Source organism: Lucilia cuprina, chromosome 3 (assembly GCF_022045245.1).
Source record: "Lucilia cuprina isolate Lc7/37 chromosome 3, ASM2204524v1, whole genome shotgun sequence".
Classification (NCBI taxonomy): domain Eukaryota; kingdom Metazoa; phylum Arthropoda; class Insecta; order Diptera; family Calliphoridae; genus Lucilia; species Lucilia cuprina.
Genome location: NC_060951.1, coordinates 30,098,771 through 30,119,300, shown reverse-complemented (window position 1 = coordinate 30,119,300; position 20,530 = coordinate 30,098,771). Strand labels below are relative to the sequence as shown.

General features: G+C 32.8%; 2 protein-coding genes and 13 non-coding genes across 15 annotated transcripts; 12 read left to right on the top strand and 3 right to left on the bottom strand.

The window, feature by feature from the left end:
* Positions 1–318: 318 nt before the first annotated feature.
* Positions 319–2,873, bottom strand: LOC124418677 (tyrosine-protein phosphatase 10D-like). The gene is made up of 2 exons (XM_046945601.1): positions 1,898–2,873; positions 319–684 (listed from the first exon to the last, which is right to left on the bottom strand). Exons 1-2 carry the CDS (start codon positions 2,871–2,873, stop codon positions 653–655), a joined length of 1,008 nt encoding a protein of 335 aa, XP_046801557.1. The 3' UTR covers positions 319–652.
* A 69-nt stretch (positions 2,874–2,942) lies between these two features.
* Positions 2,943–16,201, bottom strand: LOC111676418 (tyrosine-protein phosphatase 10D; the record flags this gene model as incomplete). Its single annotated transcript, XM_046947030.1, has 10 exons — positions 2,943–3,187; positions 6,227–6,355; positions 6,425–6,683; positions 6,751–7,433; positions 7,798–8,104; positions 8,173–9,263; positions 10,654–11,085; positions 11,154–12,251; positions 15,478–15,525; positions 15,913–16,201. Coding segments are annotated over 10 exons (4,581 nt in total), but the record flags the coding sequence as incomplete, so codon positions are not given.
* LOC111676420 lies at positions 3,557–3,771 on the bottom strand. Its single transcript, XR_002762531.2, has one exon. It is a non-coding gene; the product is annotated as a small nucleolar RNA U3 (small nucleolar RNA).
* On the top strand, positions 13,551–13,621 carry Trnag-gcc. The gene has a single exon. It is a non-coding gene; the product is annotated as a tRNA-Gly (tRNA).
* On the top strand, positions 13,826–13,896 carry Trnag-gcc. The gene has a single exon. It is a non-coding gene; the product is annotated as a tRNA-Gly (tRNA).
* On the top strand, positions 14,200–14,270 carry Trnag-gcc. Its single transcript has one exon. It is a non-coding gene; the product is annotated as a tRNA-Gly (tRNA).
* Positions 14,510–14,580, top strand: Trnag-gcc. Its single transcript has one exon. It is a non-coding gene; the product is annotated as a tRNA-Gly (tRNA).
* On the top strand, positions 15,065–15,135 carry Trnag-gcc. Its single transcript has one exon. It is a non-coding gene; the product is annotated as a tRNA-Gly (tRNA).
* A 78-nt stretch (positions 16,202–16,279) lies between the features above and the next one.
* Trnag-gcc lies at positions 16,280–16,350 on the top strand. Its single transcript has one exon. It is a non-coding gene; the product is annotated as a tRNA-Gly (tRNA).
* Positions 16,351–16,583: 233 nt separating this feature from the next.
* On the top strand, positions 16,584–16,654 carry Trnag-gcc. The gene has a single exon. It is a non-coding gene; the product is annotated as a tRNA-Gly (tRNA).
* A 233-nt stretch (positions 16,655–16,887) lies between these two features.
* On the top strand, positions 16,888–16,958 carry Trnag-gcc. The gene has a single exon. It is a non-coding gene; the product is annotated as a tRNA-Gly (tRNA).
* A 544-nt stretch (positions 16,959–17,502) lies between these two features.
* Trnag-gcc lies at positions 17,503–17,573 on the top strand. Its single transcript has one exon. It is a non-coding gene; the product is annotated as a tRNA-Gly (tRNA).
* Positions 17,574–17,824: 251 nt separating this feature from the next.
* Positions 17,825–17,895, top strand: Trnag-gcc. The gene has a single exon. It is a non-coding gene; the product is annotated as a tRNA-Gly (tRNA).
* A 457-nt stretch (positions 17,896–18,352) lies between these two features.
* Positions 18,353–18,423, top strand: Trnag-gcc. The gene has a single exon. It is a non-coding gene; the product is annotated as a tRNA-Gly (tRNA).
* Positions 18,424–18,862: 439 nt separating this feature from the next.
* On the top strand, positions 18,863–18,933 carry Trnag-gcc. Its single transcript has one exon. It is a non-coding gene; the product is annotated as a tRNA-Gly (tRNA).
* The last annotated feature ends 1,597 nt before the right edge of the window (positions 18,934–20,530 follow it).

The window sequence follows — 20,530 nt, the reverse complement described above, 5'->3', positions numbered from 1 at the left end:
TCTTTATATATATATATTTATAAATCTTTTGTATACATTTAATGTAAAATAGTTTAATTAAGTTGTCCTTGTTTATCTAAAATACATTTATTACATATTTTAATTTATTTTTTATATATTTTTTTTTAATATTTGTTCCTTATTGGCGAGAGTTTCCTTAAAAATGTTCTTTTTCATATTTTTTATATATATTTAAAGTTATTTCGAGTTGAGTTCGTTTGTTATAATTATCATTAAAACAAAAAACAAAACCAGCCTTTAAAATCATATATTTAAAATATTTTATTATTTTAAAATATTAATTTCTAAATAATTTGTTTAATTTTTACTTTTTCTTTCCAGATTTTTTCAAAAATCTCTTAGATTTCTTGAAAATCTTTTCATTTTTAAATTAGCTGGTTTGTTTTTAAAGTTTTTTATTTTGTTCATTTTGTTTATAAAGTATTCTTTCATTCTGGTAATGGCTTCTTTTTTTTTTTTTTTTTTTTAAAAAAGTTATTTTTTATAAAAATGTTTATAATATCAGCTTTTTGTCAAGTTTTTGCTAATTTTTTATTCCAATTTATTTTTTTTTTGTAGAATATCGTTAACAGAGTGAAAGCGTTAAAAGCGTTTCTTTTTTGATAAGGTGTCCTTAGAACCATTCGTAGATTTACATGCCTGATTCTGCTATACCTTCATCATCTGTAAGCAAATTTTTGGACACATTTATTTAATTATTTTGTTTAACTATTGGGAATAATAAAAAAATGAGCAAATTTAAAATTATCATGCTAAATGTGGATTAGTAAAAACGAAGAAATATTAGTATGAAATTAACAAATTTGAAAAAATATTTCATGTTTCCTCAAGTGGACTAGAACTGAACTTGAACTTAACTAAAACTATATTAGAACTTAACTAGAACTGAACTGAACTAGAACTTAACTAGATCTGATCTAAAACTGAACTAGAACTCTAGAACTGAATTAGAACTAAACTAAAACTGAACCAGAACTGAAATAGAAATGAACTAGAACTGAACTAACCTAGAACTGAACTAGAACTGAACTAGAACTGAACAAGAACTGAACTAGAACTGAACTAATACTGAACTAGAACTGAAATAGAACTGAACTAGAACTGAACTAGAACTGAATTAGAACTGAACTAGAACTGAACTAGAACTGAACAAGAACTGAACTAGAACTGAACTAGAACTGAACTAGAACTGAACTAGAACTGAACTAGAACTGAACTAGAACTGAACTAGAACAGAACTGAACTAGAACTGAACTAGAACTGAACTAGAACTGAACTAGAACTGAACTAAAACTGAACTGGAACAAGAACTGAACTAGAACTGAACTAGAACTGAACTAGAACTGAACTAGAACTGAACTAAAACTGAACTAGAACTGAACTAGAACTGAACTAGAACTGAACTAGAACTGAACTAGAACTGAACTAGAACTGAACTAGAACTGAACTAGAACTGAACTAGAACTGAACTAGAACTGAACTAGAACTGAACTAGAACTGAACTAGAACTGAACTAGAACTGAACTAGAACTGAACTAGAACTGAACTAGAACTGAACTAGAACTGAACTAGAACTAGAATTGAATTAGTACTGAACTAGAACTGAACTAGTACAAAAATAAACTAGAACTAAACTATTACTGAATTAGAACTGAAAATAGAAATTAACTAGAACTGAATGAGAATTGAACTAAAACTTTGTCTGATCGCAGAGGAACACATTTTTTTTATAAATAACATAGATTTCATATTATTTTAAAATACCATAACCAAAATACATTAGCAAACTTTAAAATAATTTAAAAGAAATAAAACTAAAAACAGTATAAGGACATTCACAGTAGATATGTATATTGATAAAAAATCGTTTACAAACCCATAAATGGATTGGCATATATGATGCCGCCACCATTTTCACCGAGACCACCACTACCATTAACCACACCATACGAACCACCACCAATACCACCATTAAGACTCGTTTTCAAAGCATGTTTCGATAATTTCGTATAATTTTCACCATCACCCACAATTGTGGCAATTTCATCATCATCATTGCGTGTATTACAACTGCTACCCAATAGCTGATCATAACAACTGACATCGGTGCTAATGACATCGACATCAATGTCATCATCATCTTTTTCCAAACTATTACGATTACTGCCACCTAGTGAACTGTGTAGAGCATGAGAATCTTCATAACTGCCACCGCCACTATCATCGTTGGCATTATTCGATTTCGTTTCGATATGTGTACCGTATTCTTCATTGTAGAGAGCCTCTTGGGCCTCCTCGTCTACCTCGAGGGAATGGCGACGAAAAACATCATCTTCTAGTTCATTATTATGACCGCCCACTGATTCACAACCACTACCGGATCCTGTACCGGAACCAGAAAGGGAACCATTTTGTAGCTGGTGCGAATGATGTTGCGATTGTTGTTGCTGCAGCTGTTGATGCTGACCATTTTGTGGTATTATCATGATATCTTCTTCAGCAAAACTTAAGCGAGTATTGGCATGTATTTGCGAGTTACTGCCAATACTACCCACTATACTACCTCGATGATTATTGTGCGTGGTGCCATTTTGATTCGAATTAACATTCGAGTTATTATTAACCATTATGATCTCATGGCTAAGACTATTTTTAATATCACAGGATGATGCACTAAATGTTATTAATTGTGATTTACGTCTATGTTGTAAAGTTTGGTGACCATTTGTTATGTTCGTTCCGCCACCAACATGATGCATTTGTTGCGAATTGGCACTATTGTTACTAGTATTACCCCCACCACTACTATTACCGATGCTGATCACATCTATGGAACCTTCCTTACAGATCATCGAACTAGGCTTATTATCAACCAGAACGATAACCACGGAATTGTTGTTATCGTTCTGATTGGCCGTATGTCATCTGTCCATCGAATCGGTATTATAGACTTGGGCAACATTACCACCGAATGATGTCATCGAAGTACTATGTACGGCTGCACCTCCAAAACCCGTTAGAGGCTGTTGATCATCGTGTATAATGGCGGCATTTTCATGATCGATGGCCTCAGCATCTTCGGGCTGTAGAGTGTCATGCATTATTTCATTGTGTCCCTCGATGGTGGCTATTATTTCACCATTTTCATCGTATTGAGGTTGTTGGCCTAATTTAGTATTTTTAGGAAAGTTTTGTTTGGATATTTTTCAAGTGCAGAAGAGAGGAGGGATGATGATGAATCGTTTTGTGAAATTTTTAATTATTTTTTTTTATAATGGAAGCAAGTTTTTGATGGAAGAAAAAGAAAAATAGTTGTTTGTGTTTTGTTAGTTACAAATTAAAACCCAACACCGAAAAATAGGCTTTTTTAAAAAAAGGCTTTTTTAAAATCAGCAGCAACTAAATATTAATATATAAAAAAATTTCTTTAAAATACATAAAAACAGAGGTTTACAAATTTTGCTAAAAATTCCAACCTTTTTGGATTATAGATAAAAAAATTTTTCTTCTATTCATGAAATTGATTTTTTAAAAAGCCACTCAGAAGTCGTTTCATCCGTTAAAGCTAAGCGATCATCGAAGAAACATTATCCCAATTCCAACCCGAAAGTCGAAAATAAAAGACAAAGTTCAAAACCTCACGCTACAGATAAAACGATATACCTCGTCATCGCGGTTACGAAATTTTTCATTTTGCAATGAAAATAAATGAAGACTGACTACAGAAATGATCCTGTGAAGTATAGTCTTAAATTTTCAACTGCTCAACTACAATTATATCTACAAAAATTTTTATGAACTAAATGGGAATTCTTATGAAAAATATCGACTAAAAGAACACAAAAAATGTATAAAATACTACAACGTATGTATAATAGCTTATACAATTTAGTGGATGACTAATGTCTGCTTAGTTAAGAGGGGGCCCACACACAGAAGTGATAAGAGGGTTCATACACAAGCGTGTGTATATTGTTGTATATTTTCATACAAATCTTAGGTACTTGGGCTAACTATAGCAACAGGGTTGTAGTATTTTTGTTGTTGTTTTTTTTCACTACATGTGCTTTTTGTTTAAAATCGAACGAAATAATTTTGACGTCATTCTGTTAAAGAGTCGACCTATTCATTCATTTAGTGTGATATTAGTCGTAGACAAATGTAAAGTAATTTTACAGATTTCTGTAAATTAAAATCAACAGAATTTTTCTGTGGAACTTTAACAGAGTTATAAATAGACTACTAAAAGTTATTTAAGTTTAATGTATATATACATTAAATTTTGATAACATAAACTTTAAGTCAAAGAATTTATAATTGATTTAGTATTACCAGTTAAGTTACTTAACCCTAGTCCAATGTCTGATCAATAGATTAGTATAGGTTTATAGTCTAAACAGGATAGCAGTTATTAGATTTAGAAGTTTAATGTCTAAACTTTGAAATAGTTTATAGTCTAAACTTTAGACCAGTCTGTAGTCTATAGACAAGTTTATAGACTGGACTGAAGAAATGTTTACATTTTGGCCTACTGATTGCAATATTGTTTATAGAATATTCTATAGTCTGGACTATAGAAAGGTCTATAGTTTGAACTTTAGAACAGATCATTGGATGGAATATAGAATAGTCAATAGTCTGGACTTTAGATAAGACTATAAGCTGGAATGTAGATTAGTCTGGACTATTCAATAGTCTGTACTATAGCTCTCCCCTCGGGGCATGTTTCCTTGATGATAGATCCCATCTTGGTGTATTGCAGTCCGGGGGTATATCACTATTTTGCCGGGACTAAATCTAGTGATGTCACTTCAATTCTCGGCTTGTCCTTGACATCATAACCTGGTACTACGGATGGCCAGTTGCCCTCAGGACTATGTCCTGGATGGTCTTTAAACCTGCGTTTTAAACCCAAATTCGCGGGAAGTGTATGTGGCGGTTAAAGGACTGATGTAAGGTAAAGTCAATATTTCGGGATAAGTTCAGCGCTGTTGCCTAATAAGAACAGATACCCCACAGTGGAATGACTGTGGGACTAAGCGTTAGAAATGAGTTGGTATCAATATCAATACGTGATGAATGTAGGCGTATGTTGGTATTACTCCACTTAGACCACCCGTATATCTAAATGAGTGTGTCGTATGTTTTTCTCTTATGAATGTGTCGGATAAATGATGGTTTGAATGATAATGGCTGAAAGTGATACTATTTAATTTTCCTTCCTTTTCCAGGTATGTTCAGAGTAAACTCTGTTTATACCAGAATTACCACAGTGTGTCCCTGTTAGCAAGAACAAAATCACGGCTTATTTGACGAATTCGTACTTAGGTCTACCGGATACGTCTCTAGGTGCTGTTGCCCACTCAACAGAAGCCATCCCATCTGCGTGGTTGTAAACGGAAGTGATGTTTTACATTTCGGAAGTTATGCAACTTTGCTCAAGTACTTGAGCAAAGTGCTAATATATGGAAACAAGGGGGCAGTGGTGAGTTGTTTATTATACTCACCCAGTACCACCGTGAGATAGGGCTACGCGCCACGTACTCACATAAAGCACTTCGACTATATAATTGTCTGTCATCAGAATAATAGAACAATCTGATTACAGTCTAAACGATGTAGTAATAGTCTGTAATCTGGACTATAGAATAGTCACTTGTCTGTACTATAGATGGTATGGACTAAAGCATGTGTAGTCAATCTTAAAATAATATATAGATTGGACTATATAATAGTTTATAATTTGGACTATAACATTGTCGATTTATAGAATAGTCTATAGTCAGGACTATAGAATAATCTATAGTCAGTACGATAGAATAGTCTATAGTATAGACAATAGAAGTTTAAAGTAGAGAATAATCTACAATCAGGACTTTTAAATAGTCTAAAGTCTACACTATATAATAGTCTATTACCTGGGCTAAAAAATAGATATATATAGTCCAGACTATATGTATAGTACATAATCTATATAGCCTGTTATTTGTTGTACGTTGGGTATGTACATATAACCTTTATAATTTACATTTATTCTTCAAAGAAATCTTGTAGTTCGAACATTAGTAAAGATAAATTTGTAAACCTCTTTTTTATATATTTTCTTTTTTTTAATAATTTTTGTTTTAATAAAAAACCCAATAACCAAATTTAGCCAAAAGAAAAAAAAATCGAAAAAAATAAAGTTAAAACTTTTTAAACTAACCTTCATAGCCTTCATTATCATGTATTTCTCGTGGTGGACCCACAATATTTTCTTTACCCTCTAACACAGCCAACAGACATTGATGTATACAAATATACTGCTGTTCCGTTTGTACCATCCAAACACGTTCTAAGAAAAGAAATAATTTGAATGTAAAAAAAATATAGAAATATATAGAAAAAATATTGTTAAACTTACCTTTTCTCATGGCATAAACAATGCCAAAGATATCGACAAAATCGGAGGTATTGATTTGTAGTAGAATACGATCTAAAGTAATAAAAGTACCCGAACGGCCAACACCAGCACTGCAATGTACAACAATGGGACGCTGTTCGGTACCAATACGATCGCGGAAGGCTCTAACAAAACGCACTAAAGTTTGTGGAGGATTTGGTACACCAAAATCGGGCCAGGTGGTGAAATGAAAATGGCGCACAATTCTTTGTTCACTGCCCTAAAAAATTAAAATAAATTCGATTATTTTCTTTCATTAGATTTTGCAAATTATTTGACCCACTTACCCTGCACACCATAAACTCAGTCATAATCCAATCTGGATAATGACTATCATTTAATATTTGAACTTTTATATCACCATAGAATACTGGTACGGTATCATTTGGCCAATATTGATCACATTTCTCACGACCCTTTTCAAAACATCTGGTCAACATAACAATGGCGCGTGAATTACTCTCCCAACACATGCGCCAGAAATCATCACGTGTCGAGTGTAGAGGACCCTGTGTCACTATAAATTCTCTAGGACTATTATGGCCGGGCACATAATTAGCATTTATATAGTCTGAACCCTCATCATCATCGACGGGCTGTAGTTTGAAACGTGAGTGATCGTATGGCAAAATATTGGTAAAACGATTTTTGGGACGATTACAGGGTAGATCGGCAAATGTACAGGGTTGATCACGACCCACATGTTTGAGTTCATCAAACTCTTCGGAAAATCGAAAATCTGAATCGGCCGACATCATGCGATAATGTTCGGCAAAGTTTTTTATTAATATCGGACGATTTTGTTCTATCACACTGTCCGGCAGTGACATATTGTCATTGGCTCGAGAATCTTTAGTTGTTTTGCGGCAATTATTACGTCGTCGCTTATAGAATACCAGCGTTACGAGAAGTATCAAAATAATTGTTAGGGGAACGGTTACAGCAACAATTAGTGAGGTATTGTCTTGATCTGGTAAAGGAGATATATAAAATTTGTTATTAAAAAGTTTTAAAATGTTTTTAGATATTTTAAAGATTTAAGAATTGGTTCTACATCTCAACTTACCGGGCGATGTTAACAAATCTTTTGTTTTTATTAAGCAAGACATAAAATAATTTTGGAATAAAGTTTTTAAATTGAGTTTTTTTAATAAAAAAAGGAAAGATTTAGTAAAAAAAGGAATCCAAATATTTGCTGAATTGTTTTAAATATTTATACTTAAAAAAAGTCTTTTGGAAAACAAGATCGTTTTCAGAACTTTATATACTTTGCCCAAAAATATTTATAGGATTTAGATTTAAAAAAATATATATGTTAATTTTGAAAGACTTACCAGTTTGTATTGGAAAACTGTAAGCAGTATCGGTAAACTTATCGGGAGCTGTAAAGGCACGAACTTTAACACGATATGTAGTACCCGATTTCAAAGGACCATTGCAATAGCCGCTCTTGCGATTATCACAATTCTCGGTACCTATGGTAAAATCTTCTACCGAACGATTTTCAAAGGGATAATAAGGTTCGACAGCTTGATAAGGTAGCCAAACACTATAAGACTGGACATCATGCCAACTGGGCATTTCCAAACCGGAAGCATTCTTCGTATCATCCTCGGCCACAATAATGGTATACATGCGAACCTAAAAGTAAAACATTTCCAAATGGTAAAACAAATATTTTGTAATTCAAAAGTAAAGTGCAAACTTACCGGTCCATTTTGATCTGAGAAATAATTTTTTCTAAAACGTATTTGTATGGTTGAAGAACTACGATAAACTTCGGTGGGTACCACTTGGGTGGCTGGTCGGGGTGGTGCTAATATAGGCATAGTTTGTTTATATTCCCTTTCGGGTCCATAACCTATAGAAGTTTTAGCTTGTATTTTAAAAACATATGTTTCTCCCGGTTTAAGATTCTTTATGGAACCCTTTGAATCCGATGAATCGAAATCCAAAGTATTTCTTTCCGTCATATTATTAACATTCATATAAGTTATGGAGAATTGTCTTATAATGCCATTGGCTTCACTTTGTGGCAACAACCATTCGAACACCACTTCACTAGGCTCCACATTAATAGGATGGAAGCGTTCAACTTTGCCAGGTATAGCTTCATTAGTGCTAAAACTAGCCGATAAAGGAGAACTGCTACGTAATACAGAAGATTCCGTTCCAGATCTCACAACCACCGTAAAAGTATAATTACGATGGGGCTTAAGATCAGTAATGGTAATTTCATTCTTGGTGGTTATATTTTGGGCCAAAATATTATCTGCCGTTAGATATTGCACATCGAAATCATTAAATTCACCCTTAGGTATATCCCATTTCAAAGAAATCTCGGTATCGGTAATATTTGTAGCATGTAACATGGTTATAGGTTCGGGGAACAATCTATCTTGACGTTGGATGGGTAAACTGGACACTCCACCACTAACAGTCCATACGGTGATATTATAAAGACGTCCTGGAACTAAACCTGTAAACGTTACCTTGCGATCTGTATCATTGGCCAATTTCTCTTTATCTTTAATTTCTTGGTCGCCCAATGAGAAACGATAGATATCGAATTTCGAAGAAGATTGCGGTGTTGGGGTGTAGGACAAGGTGATGGTATCACGTTCATCTTCTTGCTTATCATTGACTACAACAACTTCGGATTGTATAAGCGGCATGGTGCGTGTGGATAGATGGGTTGTGCCCGAATAAATGCCATAAGAAGTGGTTTGTATATCGAATTTGTATTGCACACCCGGCATAAGATCGCCAATGAGAACGCGAACGGTGGAAATATCGTCGGCTGTTAAAGAAAATATAATAAGAAATTAATTTTTTTCTGCTGTTATTGATTTTCAATTAAAGCCAGTTTTGAAATATATAGCGACATCCGATCAAAGATATATACATATATAATAGTATATAGTGGAGTTTATACTTCTATAAATAGTAGTCTAGTCAATAGTCAAGTCTAATATAAAGTCTAGTATATAGTCCAATCTAAAATTTAGTCTATAGTATTGTCTATAGTCTAGTCTTTACTCTAGTTTATAGTGTAGTCCATAGTCTAGTCTGTAGTCTATCCTATAGCCTAGTCTATAGTCTAGTCTGTTGTCTAGTCTATAGTCAATACTATAGTCTAGTCTATAGTCAAGTCTGTAGTCTAGTCTATAGTCAAGTCTGTAGTCTAGTCTATAGTCAAGTCTATAGTCTAGTCTATAGTCAAGTCTATAGTCTAGTCTATAGTCTAGTCTATAGTCTAGTCTATAGTCTAGTCGATTGTCTAGTCTATAATCTAGTCTATAGTCTAGTCTATAATCTAGTCTATAGTCTAGTCTATAGTTGTCTAGTCTATAGTCAAGTCTATAGTCTAGTCTATAGTCAAGTCTGTAGTCTAGTCTATAGTCAAGTCTGTAGTCTAGTCTATAGTCAAGTCTATAGTCTAGTCTATAGTCTAGTCTATAGTCTTGTCGATAGTCTAGTCTATAGTCTAGTCGATAGTCTAGTCTATAATCTAGTCTATAGTCTAGTCTATAATCTAGTCTATAGTCTAGTCTATAGTCTAGTCTATGGTCTAGTCTATGGTCTAGTCTATGGTCTAGTCTATGGTCTAGTCTATAGTCTGGTCTAGTCTATAGTCTAGTCTAAAGTCTAGTCTATAGTCTAGTCTATAGTCTAGTCTATAGTCTAGTCTATAGTCTAGTCTATAGTCTAGTCTATAGTCTAGTCTATAGTCTAGTCTATAGTCTAGTCTATAGTCTAGTCTATAGTCTAGTCTATAGTCTAGTCTATAGTCTAGTCTATAGTCTAGTCTATAGTCTAGTCTATATTCTAGCCTATAGTCTAGTCTATAGTCTAGTTTATATTATAGTCTATAGTCTAGTCTAAAGTCTAGTCTATAGTCTAGTCCATAGTCTAGCCTATAGTCTAGTCTATAGTCTAATCTATAGTCTAGTCTACAGTCTATTATATAGTCAAGTCTAAAGTGTTGTCTAAAGTATATCGTAGTTTATAACTTATTCTATAGTTTTATCTAGAGTCTAGTTTACAGTATATATTACAGTCTAGTCTATAGTCTTGTTTATGGTGTAGTTTGTAGTATAGTCAATAGTTTTATCTTAAGTCCTTTATATAGTCTAGTCTATATTTTAGTCCTATCTCCCGAATTAAGAGCAACCATTTTTAATGCTTACCTGATTTATTTTCGGAGACATTTTTAGTTTGAGTCTTTGATGGATTATCGGTGGGCCACCATTTAAGTATATACGACTCTACTCTTCCTTCTGGCTTAGGCCATTCCAAAGTAATATTACGCGAATCTACCAAAGGTATAATATTCGATACGGGATTTGGAGGAACAGTGGTATTGACTTCTTGTGGTGTGGGACTTTCCACAGTAAAACTAACACTATTCACTTGTATCGTATACTTTTCGCCTTTCGTCATATCGGTAATTTCGGCCTCAGTAGAGCGTACACTTGGTAAACGTACCCATTGTTGTTCCGATTCAGTGCGATAGCGTATGGTGTATTCGGTGAAATCACTATTTTCAGGTGGAGACCAATGAGCCAAAACGGAATTACTGCGCACAGTTTCTATAGTTAAATTTCTAGGTGGATTGGGATCTGAGGATTTTAAAGAATTGAATTTAAATGTTGTTTTTTATATTGGTATTTAAGTTTTCAATACTTACATACTGCCTGGAAATAGGCATGGGGTTCGCTTCTTAAATTATGACTAACAGCAAACACCTTAACCTCATAACCAGCACCGGGATGTAGATTTTTAATAACTAAACGCGACTCTTTGGTAAAAACGGTACGTACTTCTGAGGTGCCATTTCGTGAGTATAAGACCTCATACTGTTCCTGTTTGGAATTAACATCACTCTTCCAGCTGATATTAAGACCCATTTTAATAGATTTCAAATCCTCAATAATGGGTGAAGAAGGTCTAGTCACTACATATATGGTGGTTTCATTCGATTCCATTTTCTTTGATAGCGCCTGAACAGAAACGGAATAATTACGTCCTGGTAGGAGAGACTCTAAACTAAATCTAGTTCTATCGGTGGATAGGGTGCTGGTATCACCATTAAATGTCTCCAATTCATGATAAACAATACGATATTCATCTTGTGTTGAGGCTGGATCTGGTTCCCAGGTTATAATCATATTATTACTTTTATCATCCGAAAATGAACGTAAGTTTCTAACGGGTAGGGGACGTAGGGTAACGTCTCCGGTTGCGGGCCAGGAGGTAACTTTACCCGATACTGTTTTGACTATAACACTAAAAGTTTTACCCGGTTCGGGTATATCACGAAAATCAAAATATGCTATAGGATCATCGGATCTGGTGACAGTAGGTTGACGTCTTGATGCGGCATATGATACCTGATATTTATCAAACTCTGACACTCCCTTCGGAGCCTCCCACAGCACCCGAAATGAATTTGAAGTTATATAGTCCTTATCAAATGTAACGTTTAACGGTCGCAATGGCACTGTACGATATTGAGCGGTGGTGGGTAATGATATCTCATCTTCAGACATAGTTTGCACCGATATATTATAGGCTCGACCAGGTACTAAACCCTTAAATGCTGCCTGAGCCGGACCTGGTGGTTCACCCTCTTTCTCCACATATAAAACACTTTCCAAAGCATCTGGCGGTTCTATAGATACTTTATAATGTGTATAAATGCCAGCAGGATATGGTGGCTGCCAAAGGACGAGCAATGTGGTTTCATTACGAAACCAAACGATAAATTTACCCGGTGTATTGGGTTCTATATAGTTGAGATAGGTTGGCATTGGCGAGGCAAGTGTTTACATTATAAGAATGGAAGTGTGTGCGTGTAGATGACGATGATGATGGTGATGTTGAAAGATAGATGAGGCAACAAACAAAGAACGGGCGCATAAACGAGCGAGATTTAAACGAAATTTTACACATGAGTTTGTAGGTTTCATGTTGCATGTTAGGGATGGCAAGCATACACACGATAAACAGTAACAAAACCAGAAGTTGTAGCGAACATTTTTCAATGATTTTACATGGAAAAAAGAAAAAGGAGAATAAAAAAAACAAAAAAAAATTGTTCATATGAGTTTTTTAATTCTGGCAATAATATTGTTGTATATGAATATTACAAAATAAAAAATAAAACAATTGTTGGAAAATATATTTCCTTTATTGTGTTATAAAATAAAAAACAAGCTGAGGCAAATGCAGTTTTATAACAGTCTCAACGAAATTTTAAATATCCTCCATTAGTCATTTAATCATATTTATTAAAAGTTTAATCGAGTCGAGGAATAGTATAATAGCAATTCTTTTAATCAAATCTATTATTATATTAATCAAAAAAACTTATTGATACTTCAATGTATTTATTGAAAAATCCCGTGAATAGTTTCACTTACGATTAACTGATTAACCAAAGGCTTAGTAAACTAAATATACCAGTTTTATCTTGACTAATGGAGAATATATAAATCATTGCTTATTTCTTCCAAAAAAAATTTTTTGATCAATTGATGCAGTGAATTGAAAAAAATATCCTTAATATTTACAAAATACCAGGCAATTGTTTGGCAAACATGCAAATAACTTTTATATATAATTTTAAATCTACCAATTGAATTTGTTATCAGTTAGTTATCAATAAAACTACAAATTAAACAAAAGCATGTTAAATTTTTAAAAAGAAATAGATACAAAAATTTTACAATAAATTAAAATAAAATATTTAAATACTTACAGAGATTAGAAACTAGAAATAAATTACTATATAGTTAATCGAAAAGTTTCTCAAAAGCGAAAGGAAAGTTAATCAAACAAAGACATATGAAAAACTTCAGAAAGAATCTGATGTCGAGGAACTATTATTCAATAAATATGTATTACTAAAAGGGTCAGATTTCGGAAAAGTTTTAAAACATGTCTAATTATTTATAATTTTTATTAAATCCTATAAAATCCCATTCTAGGTTTCCATATATGAAATGGTCCTTCGAATCTTTATATCTAAAGGATTTAGAAGAAGAGTTAAATCTTTTCAAACATATAAAATCGTGATCCATAAGCATCGGTGGTTCAGTGGTAGAATGCTCGCCTGCCACGCGGGCGGCCCGGGTTCGATTCCCGGCCGATGCAATTCAAATATTTTGAATACAAACAGTCCAAAACTTTCAGAGTTTATAAAGAGTTTATATTTGGGGATTTTCGAAATTTTGTTGAAAATTTTCTCTTTTTTCTAAAGTGTTTACAACAATGGTCCTTCGAACTTTGAAAGAACATGTTTTTTTGCCCCTTAGGGGCAATTCAAAGTTTCCAAAAGTATAACATAGGAACGCACAAGCATCGGTGGTTCAGTGGTAGAATGCTCGCCTGCCACGCGGGCGGCCCGGGTTCGATTCCCGGCCGATGCAGTTAACATTTTTGATTTAAGTTTGTCCGGGTTAATAGTATGGATTTGCTCCAGATGAAGATCGAGATTAACAAAAGGCATAAAATTGTGTTAAATATATAGGATAGATTTCGGAGTCTGATTCTAAAAAGCTCTGAAGATTTTACAAAGAAATTCTTTGTACTATTATACTTTGAAGTTTTAAATTGAATTTTTGTACAAGAAGTATTTGATTTTGAAAAATCGGATGAAGAATATATATCTTGTTGATATTAGTTCTCAATATGGGAGTTAAAGGTCTAAAGTCTGTAGCCATATTCCATAAGCATCGGTGGTTCAGTGGTAGAATGCTCGCCTGCCACGCGGGCGGCCCGGGTTCGATTCCCGGCCGATGCAGATTACATTTTTATTAATGTAAAGAATGGCAAAGATTAAGTTCGGCTTAAAAGGGACATGACTCTCCGAAGCTCGGTCATCATGCAGGAAAAGATTTTCAGACTTCAACAGAATTTGATTTAGATTTAAACTGATTGAAAATCATTAAGTTTTCGGATATTTTAAAATTTTCTGATTCTTTATTAGCTTCCGATTTTTCGGATTTTTTTACAGTCTTTTGTCAAGGGGGCATCTTATAAGCATCGGTGGTTCAGTGGTAGAATGCTCGCCTGCCACGCGGGCGGCCCGGGTTCGATTCCCGGCCGATGCATAATTCGATTTTTTAAAAGTTTCTGAAGATGCTATTTAATAGTAGATAACAGTGTCATCGAATTTAATCCCATGAAGAACAAGAAAAGTAATTAATTTTAGATAAAGAGTTAATCACCTCTATCGTGCAAATAAAAGAAGTGAAAATTTTGTTGCCTTGAAATATTCATTTCCCTCGAAGGGAAAATTGGCATTGTGAACAATTCATTCACAATAGTTGATTTTGTATGGAACAGCTGTTAAATGTTTACAAAATTCCAGTCGAATGACAAAAAACTTTAGTGAACGAAAAAAATTAAAAGAAAACATATTTTACGTGAAATTATGTTTGGCGATAAGGGTGAATGTGATTGATCTTTTAAGCTTTGTTGGATCTTAAACATCTCGGGATCTAGTTCAGATCAATAGTTTCTATTAATATTTTAATGTTAATATATAATAACTTTCAATATTTTCAATATATTTTGAACATCGGTAATCAATAAGCATCGGTGGTTCAGTGGTAGAATGCTCGCCTGCCACGCGGGCGGCCCGGGTTCGATTCCCGGCCGATGCATTCCGGTTTTTTTTGTTATAATTTTTAATACTTTTAACTTTTAGATACAAATAATGAAAATAGATAGATAGAAATATAAATTTTAACATAAAATAGTTACAATCATATATCAATCATAGACAAAAATCTTTTATAATAAAATTTCGATAAAAGCTTAATAGATTTATTTCAATTTATATAGATAAAAGTAAAGAGTAAATCATAAATTAAGATAACTATATAAACAGAAAGTGCTCACAAACTATAAATTTATAAAAGTGTTTTAGTAGATACTAATAAATCATAGTTTATATGTTAATAGAATATTTTTTTTTAAATTTAATATAATAAAGCCCATTTTACCTCTTAGAATTTTAATATCCAGTAAATCTTTATGTCTGGTTCTCCGTACTTTTTTTTGATTGTTTTATGAGTGAGTAGTAAATTAAATTTAAGTATTAGTTACAAATTATATTTAAAATATAAATAAAATACTATATTAATAAAACCACAATAAAACATTTAATAAACCCCAAAAAGGCAATTAAAGAAAAATCAATAAACCATAAAACCTAAAACCCCAGAAAATTTAAAACACAAAAAACAAAAAAAAAAAAAAAACAAAAAAAAAAAATAAATAATTTATAAAAAACACAAAAAATTATTAATAAAACATTAACAAAATATTAATAAAAACACAAATAATAACAATAAAATTAATAATATTAATGAAAAAAAGAAAATCTCAAAAATAACATTTATTTGGTCGTTTTGTAGCATTTTGTTGACGTGACTTACTTGTGGTAAAATTTCGACTTGTATAGGCAACCGATTCTTTGCCATCGTAAATGGTATAGGCTTGCACCTGATATGTGGCACCGGGCGTTAATTCTTTAGCACTATGTTGGAATGTTGAATCATTAACATGGAATACTTTATTATACGAGCTGGAAGCTTCAGATAAACCCAGAACTTTTATTTTAAATGCTGTATAGTTTCCCTGAGTTGGTGGTGACCATTGGATAATAGCATTTTTACTGCTACGCACCTGTACGGATAGATTTGAGGGTGGATCGGGTGCTGGAAATGAAAAAAATATCAAATATATAGATTAGAATGGATATGTGGAGTAGCACAGTAAATTGAAATTATATATTTATTACAAGCATCGGTGGTTCAGTGGTAGAATGCTCGCCTGCCACGCGGGCGGCCCGGGTTCGATTCCCGGCCGATGCATTCTAAATATTTTGTGTATAATTGTATCATTTGAAAATTTGGATTATCCCCTTCCGTCTTAATTACAAACTTAAGTTAATCTGGTTTTCTGAATCTTTTTACGATAATTTACCTTAATCTCTCAAAAAGAATTATTAATTTAATTTAAATGTATAAAATAAAGAAATCAAAAGGGTCCTTCGAACCATTATAGAAAATACATAGATTTAATTTTAGGAAAAGTACCGTTATAAGCATCGGTGGTTCAGTGGTAGAATGCTCGCCTGCCACGCGGGCGGCCCGGGTTCGATTCCCGGCCGATGCAGCCCTACTTTTTTTTTGCCTTTTAGTTCAGTTCTAAATGAGTTTTAGAATTGTTTTAATTCAGTTCTAGTTTAATTCTATTTCAGTTTCAGTTCTACTTCAGTTTTAATTCTGTTCTTCTTCAATTCTAGTTCTGCTCTTTTCAGTTCTAGTTTAGATCAAGTTTCATAAATTTGAAATAAATTTCGAAGTTCAAAAAATTTCATTAGAAATAGTTTCAGAAAAGACGCATAAGCATCGGTGGTTCAGTGGTAGAATGCTCGCCTGCCACGCGGGCGGCCCGGGTTCGATTCCCGGCCGATGCAGTTCTACTTTTTTACCTTTTAGTTCAGTTTTAAATCAGTTTTAGGATAGTTCGGTTTTAGTTCAGTTCTAGTTTTAGGATAGTTCAGTTCCAGTTCAGTTCTAGTTCAGATCTAGTTCAGTTCTAGTTCAGTTCTAATTCAGTTCTAGCTCAGTTCTAGCTCAGTTCTAGTTCAGTTCTAGTTCAGTTCTAGTTCTGTTCTAGTTCAGTTCTAGTTCAGTTCTAGTTCAGTTCTAGTTCAGTTCTAGTTCAGTTCTAGTTCAGTTCTAGTTCAGTTCTAGTTCAGTTCTAGTTCAGTTCTAGTTCAGTTCTAGTTCAGTTCTAGTTCAGTTCTAGTTCAGTTATAGTTCAGTTCTAGTTTAGTTCAATTCTAGTTCTGTTCTAGTTCCGATCTTCTATTGAATTCTTGTCCAGTTCTAGTTCAATTCCAGTTAAGATCTACATACATCTGAAAAACGTATAGTTTATCATTAATTTTTAATAAATTTCAAAATTTAAACATGCAATAGAAATAAATAGTTTATAGTTTCAGAAAAGACGCATAAGCATCGGTGGTTCAGTGGTAGAATGCTCGCCTGCCACGCGGGCGGCCCGGGTTCGATTCCCGGCCGATGCATTCAGAACTTTTTAATGGTTATGAATTAGAATAATAAGCTATTAATCTAAATCATTATTCATATTGATGATTTAATTCAAATAAAGTATTAAATTGGTCCAAATCAGTTGATTAAAGATGAGGTTAAGTAAAGGTCAGGGTTACTATTGCGTAGGAGTTATAATCTAAGTTAATGTATTGAAATTTCAACTTTTTGGAACTTATTTTGAAAATTTAATTTTTTTACTATATCTCCAGATACGAGCGCAGAAGCATCGGTGGTTCAGTGGTAGAATGCTCGCCTGCCACGCGGGCGGCCCGGGTTCGATTCCCGGCCGATGCAGCGATACTTTTTTTCGAATGTTTGCTAAGGTTTTGATATGAATATTAAAATCTCTTGTTTGTCAGATTGTTCGAGAAATTTCTGTCAAAAACTTTTAACAAAATTTTCTAGATGTTTGATACTCATTAAGCAAATTGTATATATAATATGTTGAAAGTTAAAAAAGTAAATTTGCATCGGCCGGGAATCGAACCCGGGCCGCCCGCGTGGCAGGCGAGCATTCTACCACTGAACCACCGATGCTTATAAAACAATTGAGTCTTAATGTTAAAACATAAATGTCCAACTATTAGAGGAACTGACAAAATGTTCACAAATTTCTTATCTAAATACCAGTATTAATTCAAATGAATTGATCACTGACCATTGCTGATAATGAGTAAAGGCAACGAATGAAGTTACAGTGATAAGTAGGAAATAAAAGAAGACTTTAAAATCTTCTCTACTGAAGCCACAAGCATCGGTGGTTCAGTGGTAGAATGCTCGCCTGCCACGCGGGCGGCCCGGGTTCGATTCCCGGCCGATGCAATTCTATTTTGTTGTGTTCGAAAGATTCAAAACATATGAATACCAAAGAAAACAGGTTATTTGTTTTCATTATATTTGCAAATTTTATTGGCGGATTTAAGTTATGCACATCTAAAGTTGAAGTATAGTTTTTGTTTGGCAAAGTGATGAAAAAGTGAAAGTTAAAAACATCTTAAAAAAACTGGCGAAACTACTCTATGCAATAGAGCGTACAGTAAAATCTATATAATCAAATGAAGACGACTCGCATGCATTATCATGCTAAATATTTAATACAAGTCTAACCTTACAGCCTCCAACAGAAAACTATAATTATTTATCAATTTGTTGTGTATAACGAGATTTTACTGTATTTGTAACTAAAGTTCAGTTTTCAGTTTAATCTTCAGTTTAAAACCCATAATTTATATTTTGTTATTTAGCACTGAGTTTTTTATAAGCATCGGTGGTTCAGTGGTAGAATGCTCGCCTGCCACGCGGGCGGCCCGGGTTCGATTCCCGGCCGATGCAATTTTACTTTTTTTGGTAACAATTAATTAAACATATTTTATAGTTTTGTAAAAATTATCATAAAATTTTATGCTTTTAGTTTATGTTAATATTTGTAATTTATTTTCATGATAAAAAATATAACCGTAAATATTTGCAATGCATAAATATTTAAATGTTTACTTAACTAATGAATGTACAAAAAGCGTGAATAATTTATTATGTTTTGGAGCATAAATAACAAAAAAAAAAATAGTTAAATTTAATTTAAAGACCAACTTTTAGTTTAATAGTTTTATGGTGCCTAAGACATAAAAGCTTCAAACAGGTTGTGGTTATTATTTTAGCTACAGTTGTTTCCTTTGCCACCCCTACCACAAGATTTCATTAAATTCCTATATAAAATTTCTTAAATTTTACTATTTTTTCCTAAAAAATATATATATATATATTTAGTAAAGTATGTGTGCATGAGATGTTTGTGTGTGTCGGAGGGGGAAACGGATATGTCAGTTGTAACTAATTAACGTTTGAAGCTTAAACGGAAGTTGTAAGTTTGTTTGTTACTCGAGGTTTCTTTCATGAATTTTAATTTGGCAACAAAATAAATGAGTTTTTGTTTTTTTTTTGTAATTTTGGCAATAGTTTTGAATAGAAATTTTTTTGTTTTATATAAAGTTCGCTAAACAATAACCTGTTAACAGAAGTTTTGTAAATTTTGTTTTTAACAAACTAAAAAAACATTTGATTGACTTTGAATTGCAAGCAATTGCATGTCTTGTGGTTGCTGTTGGTAAATGTTTATTTAATTTGTTATTTCCTAATTCTATAAATACAAAGCAAAATTATTTTTATTTTCATTTAATCTTACATCATTTGCATAGTATATGACTGACTGCCTGCTAGTGACTGTCATACATATTATCTGGCTGACATTGGCCCACAAAGTAAATTTCATTTCATTTAAATCCCCAAATGATAATTACATATTAATTTTACTTTCTCTTTGTAATAGACTAAAATGCTTTTTGCAAAAATATTATTATTAAAATTTTAAATGTTTGTGTTAATGGTGATGATGAGCTTTTTTAATGTTTTTTGTGTGACGCAATTTGTTAATTATTGCTTTTTTATTTTATTTTTGCGAAATTGAAATTAATGTTGTTTTTACATTTCTTTTAATATTATAATTTTTCATTAAATATATTGTAAAAATATGCTATGATATCAGTTTTGTAGAGAAAATTTTATAACTTTATAGTTTTAGGGGGTTTTAAATTTAATAGTAACACTGTACTACAACAAAGTCTAGAGTCTAGTTTTTAGTATAATCAATCTTTTCTATAGTCTAGTCTATAGTGTAGTCTGTACTTTAAGGTATTGGGTAGTCTATAGTCTAGTCTATAATCTAGTTTTTAGTCTAGTCTAGTCTAAAGCCTAGTCTATAGTCTATTCTATAGTCTAGTCTATAGTCTAGCCTATACTCTAGTCTATAGTCTAGCCTATAGTTTAGTCTATAGTCTAGTCTATAGTCTAGTCTATAGTCTAGTCGATAGTCTAGTCGATAGTCTAGTCTATAGTCTAGTCTATAGTCTAGTCTATAGTCTAGTCTATAGTC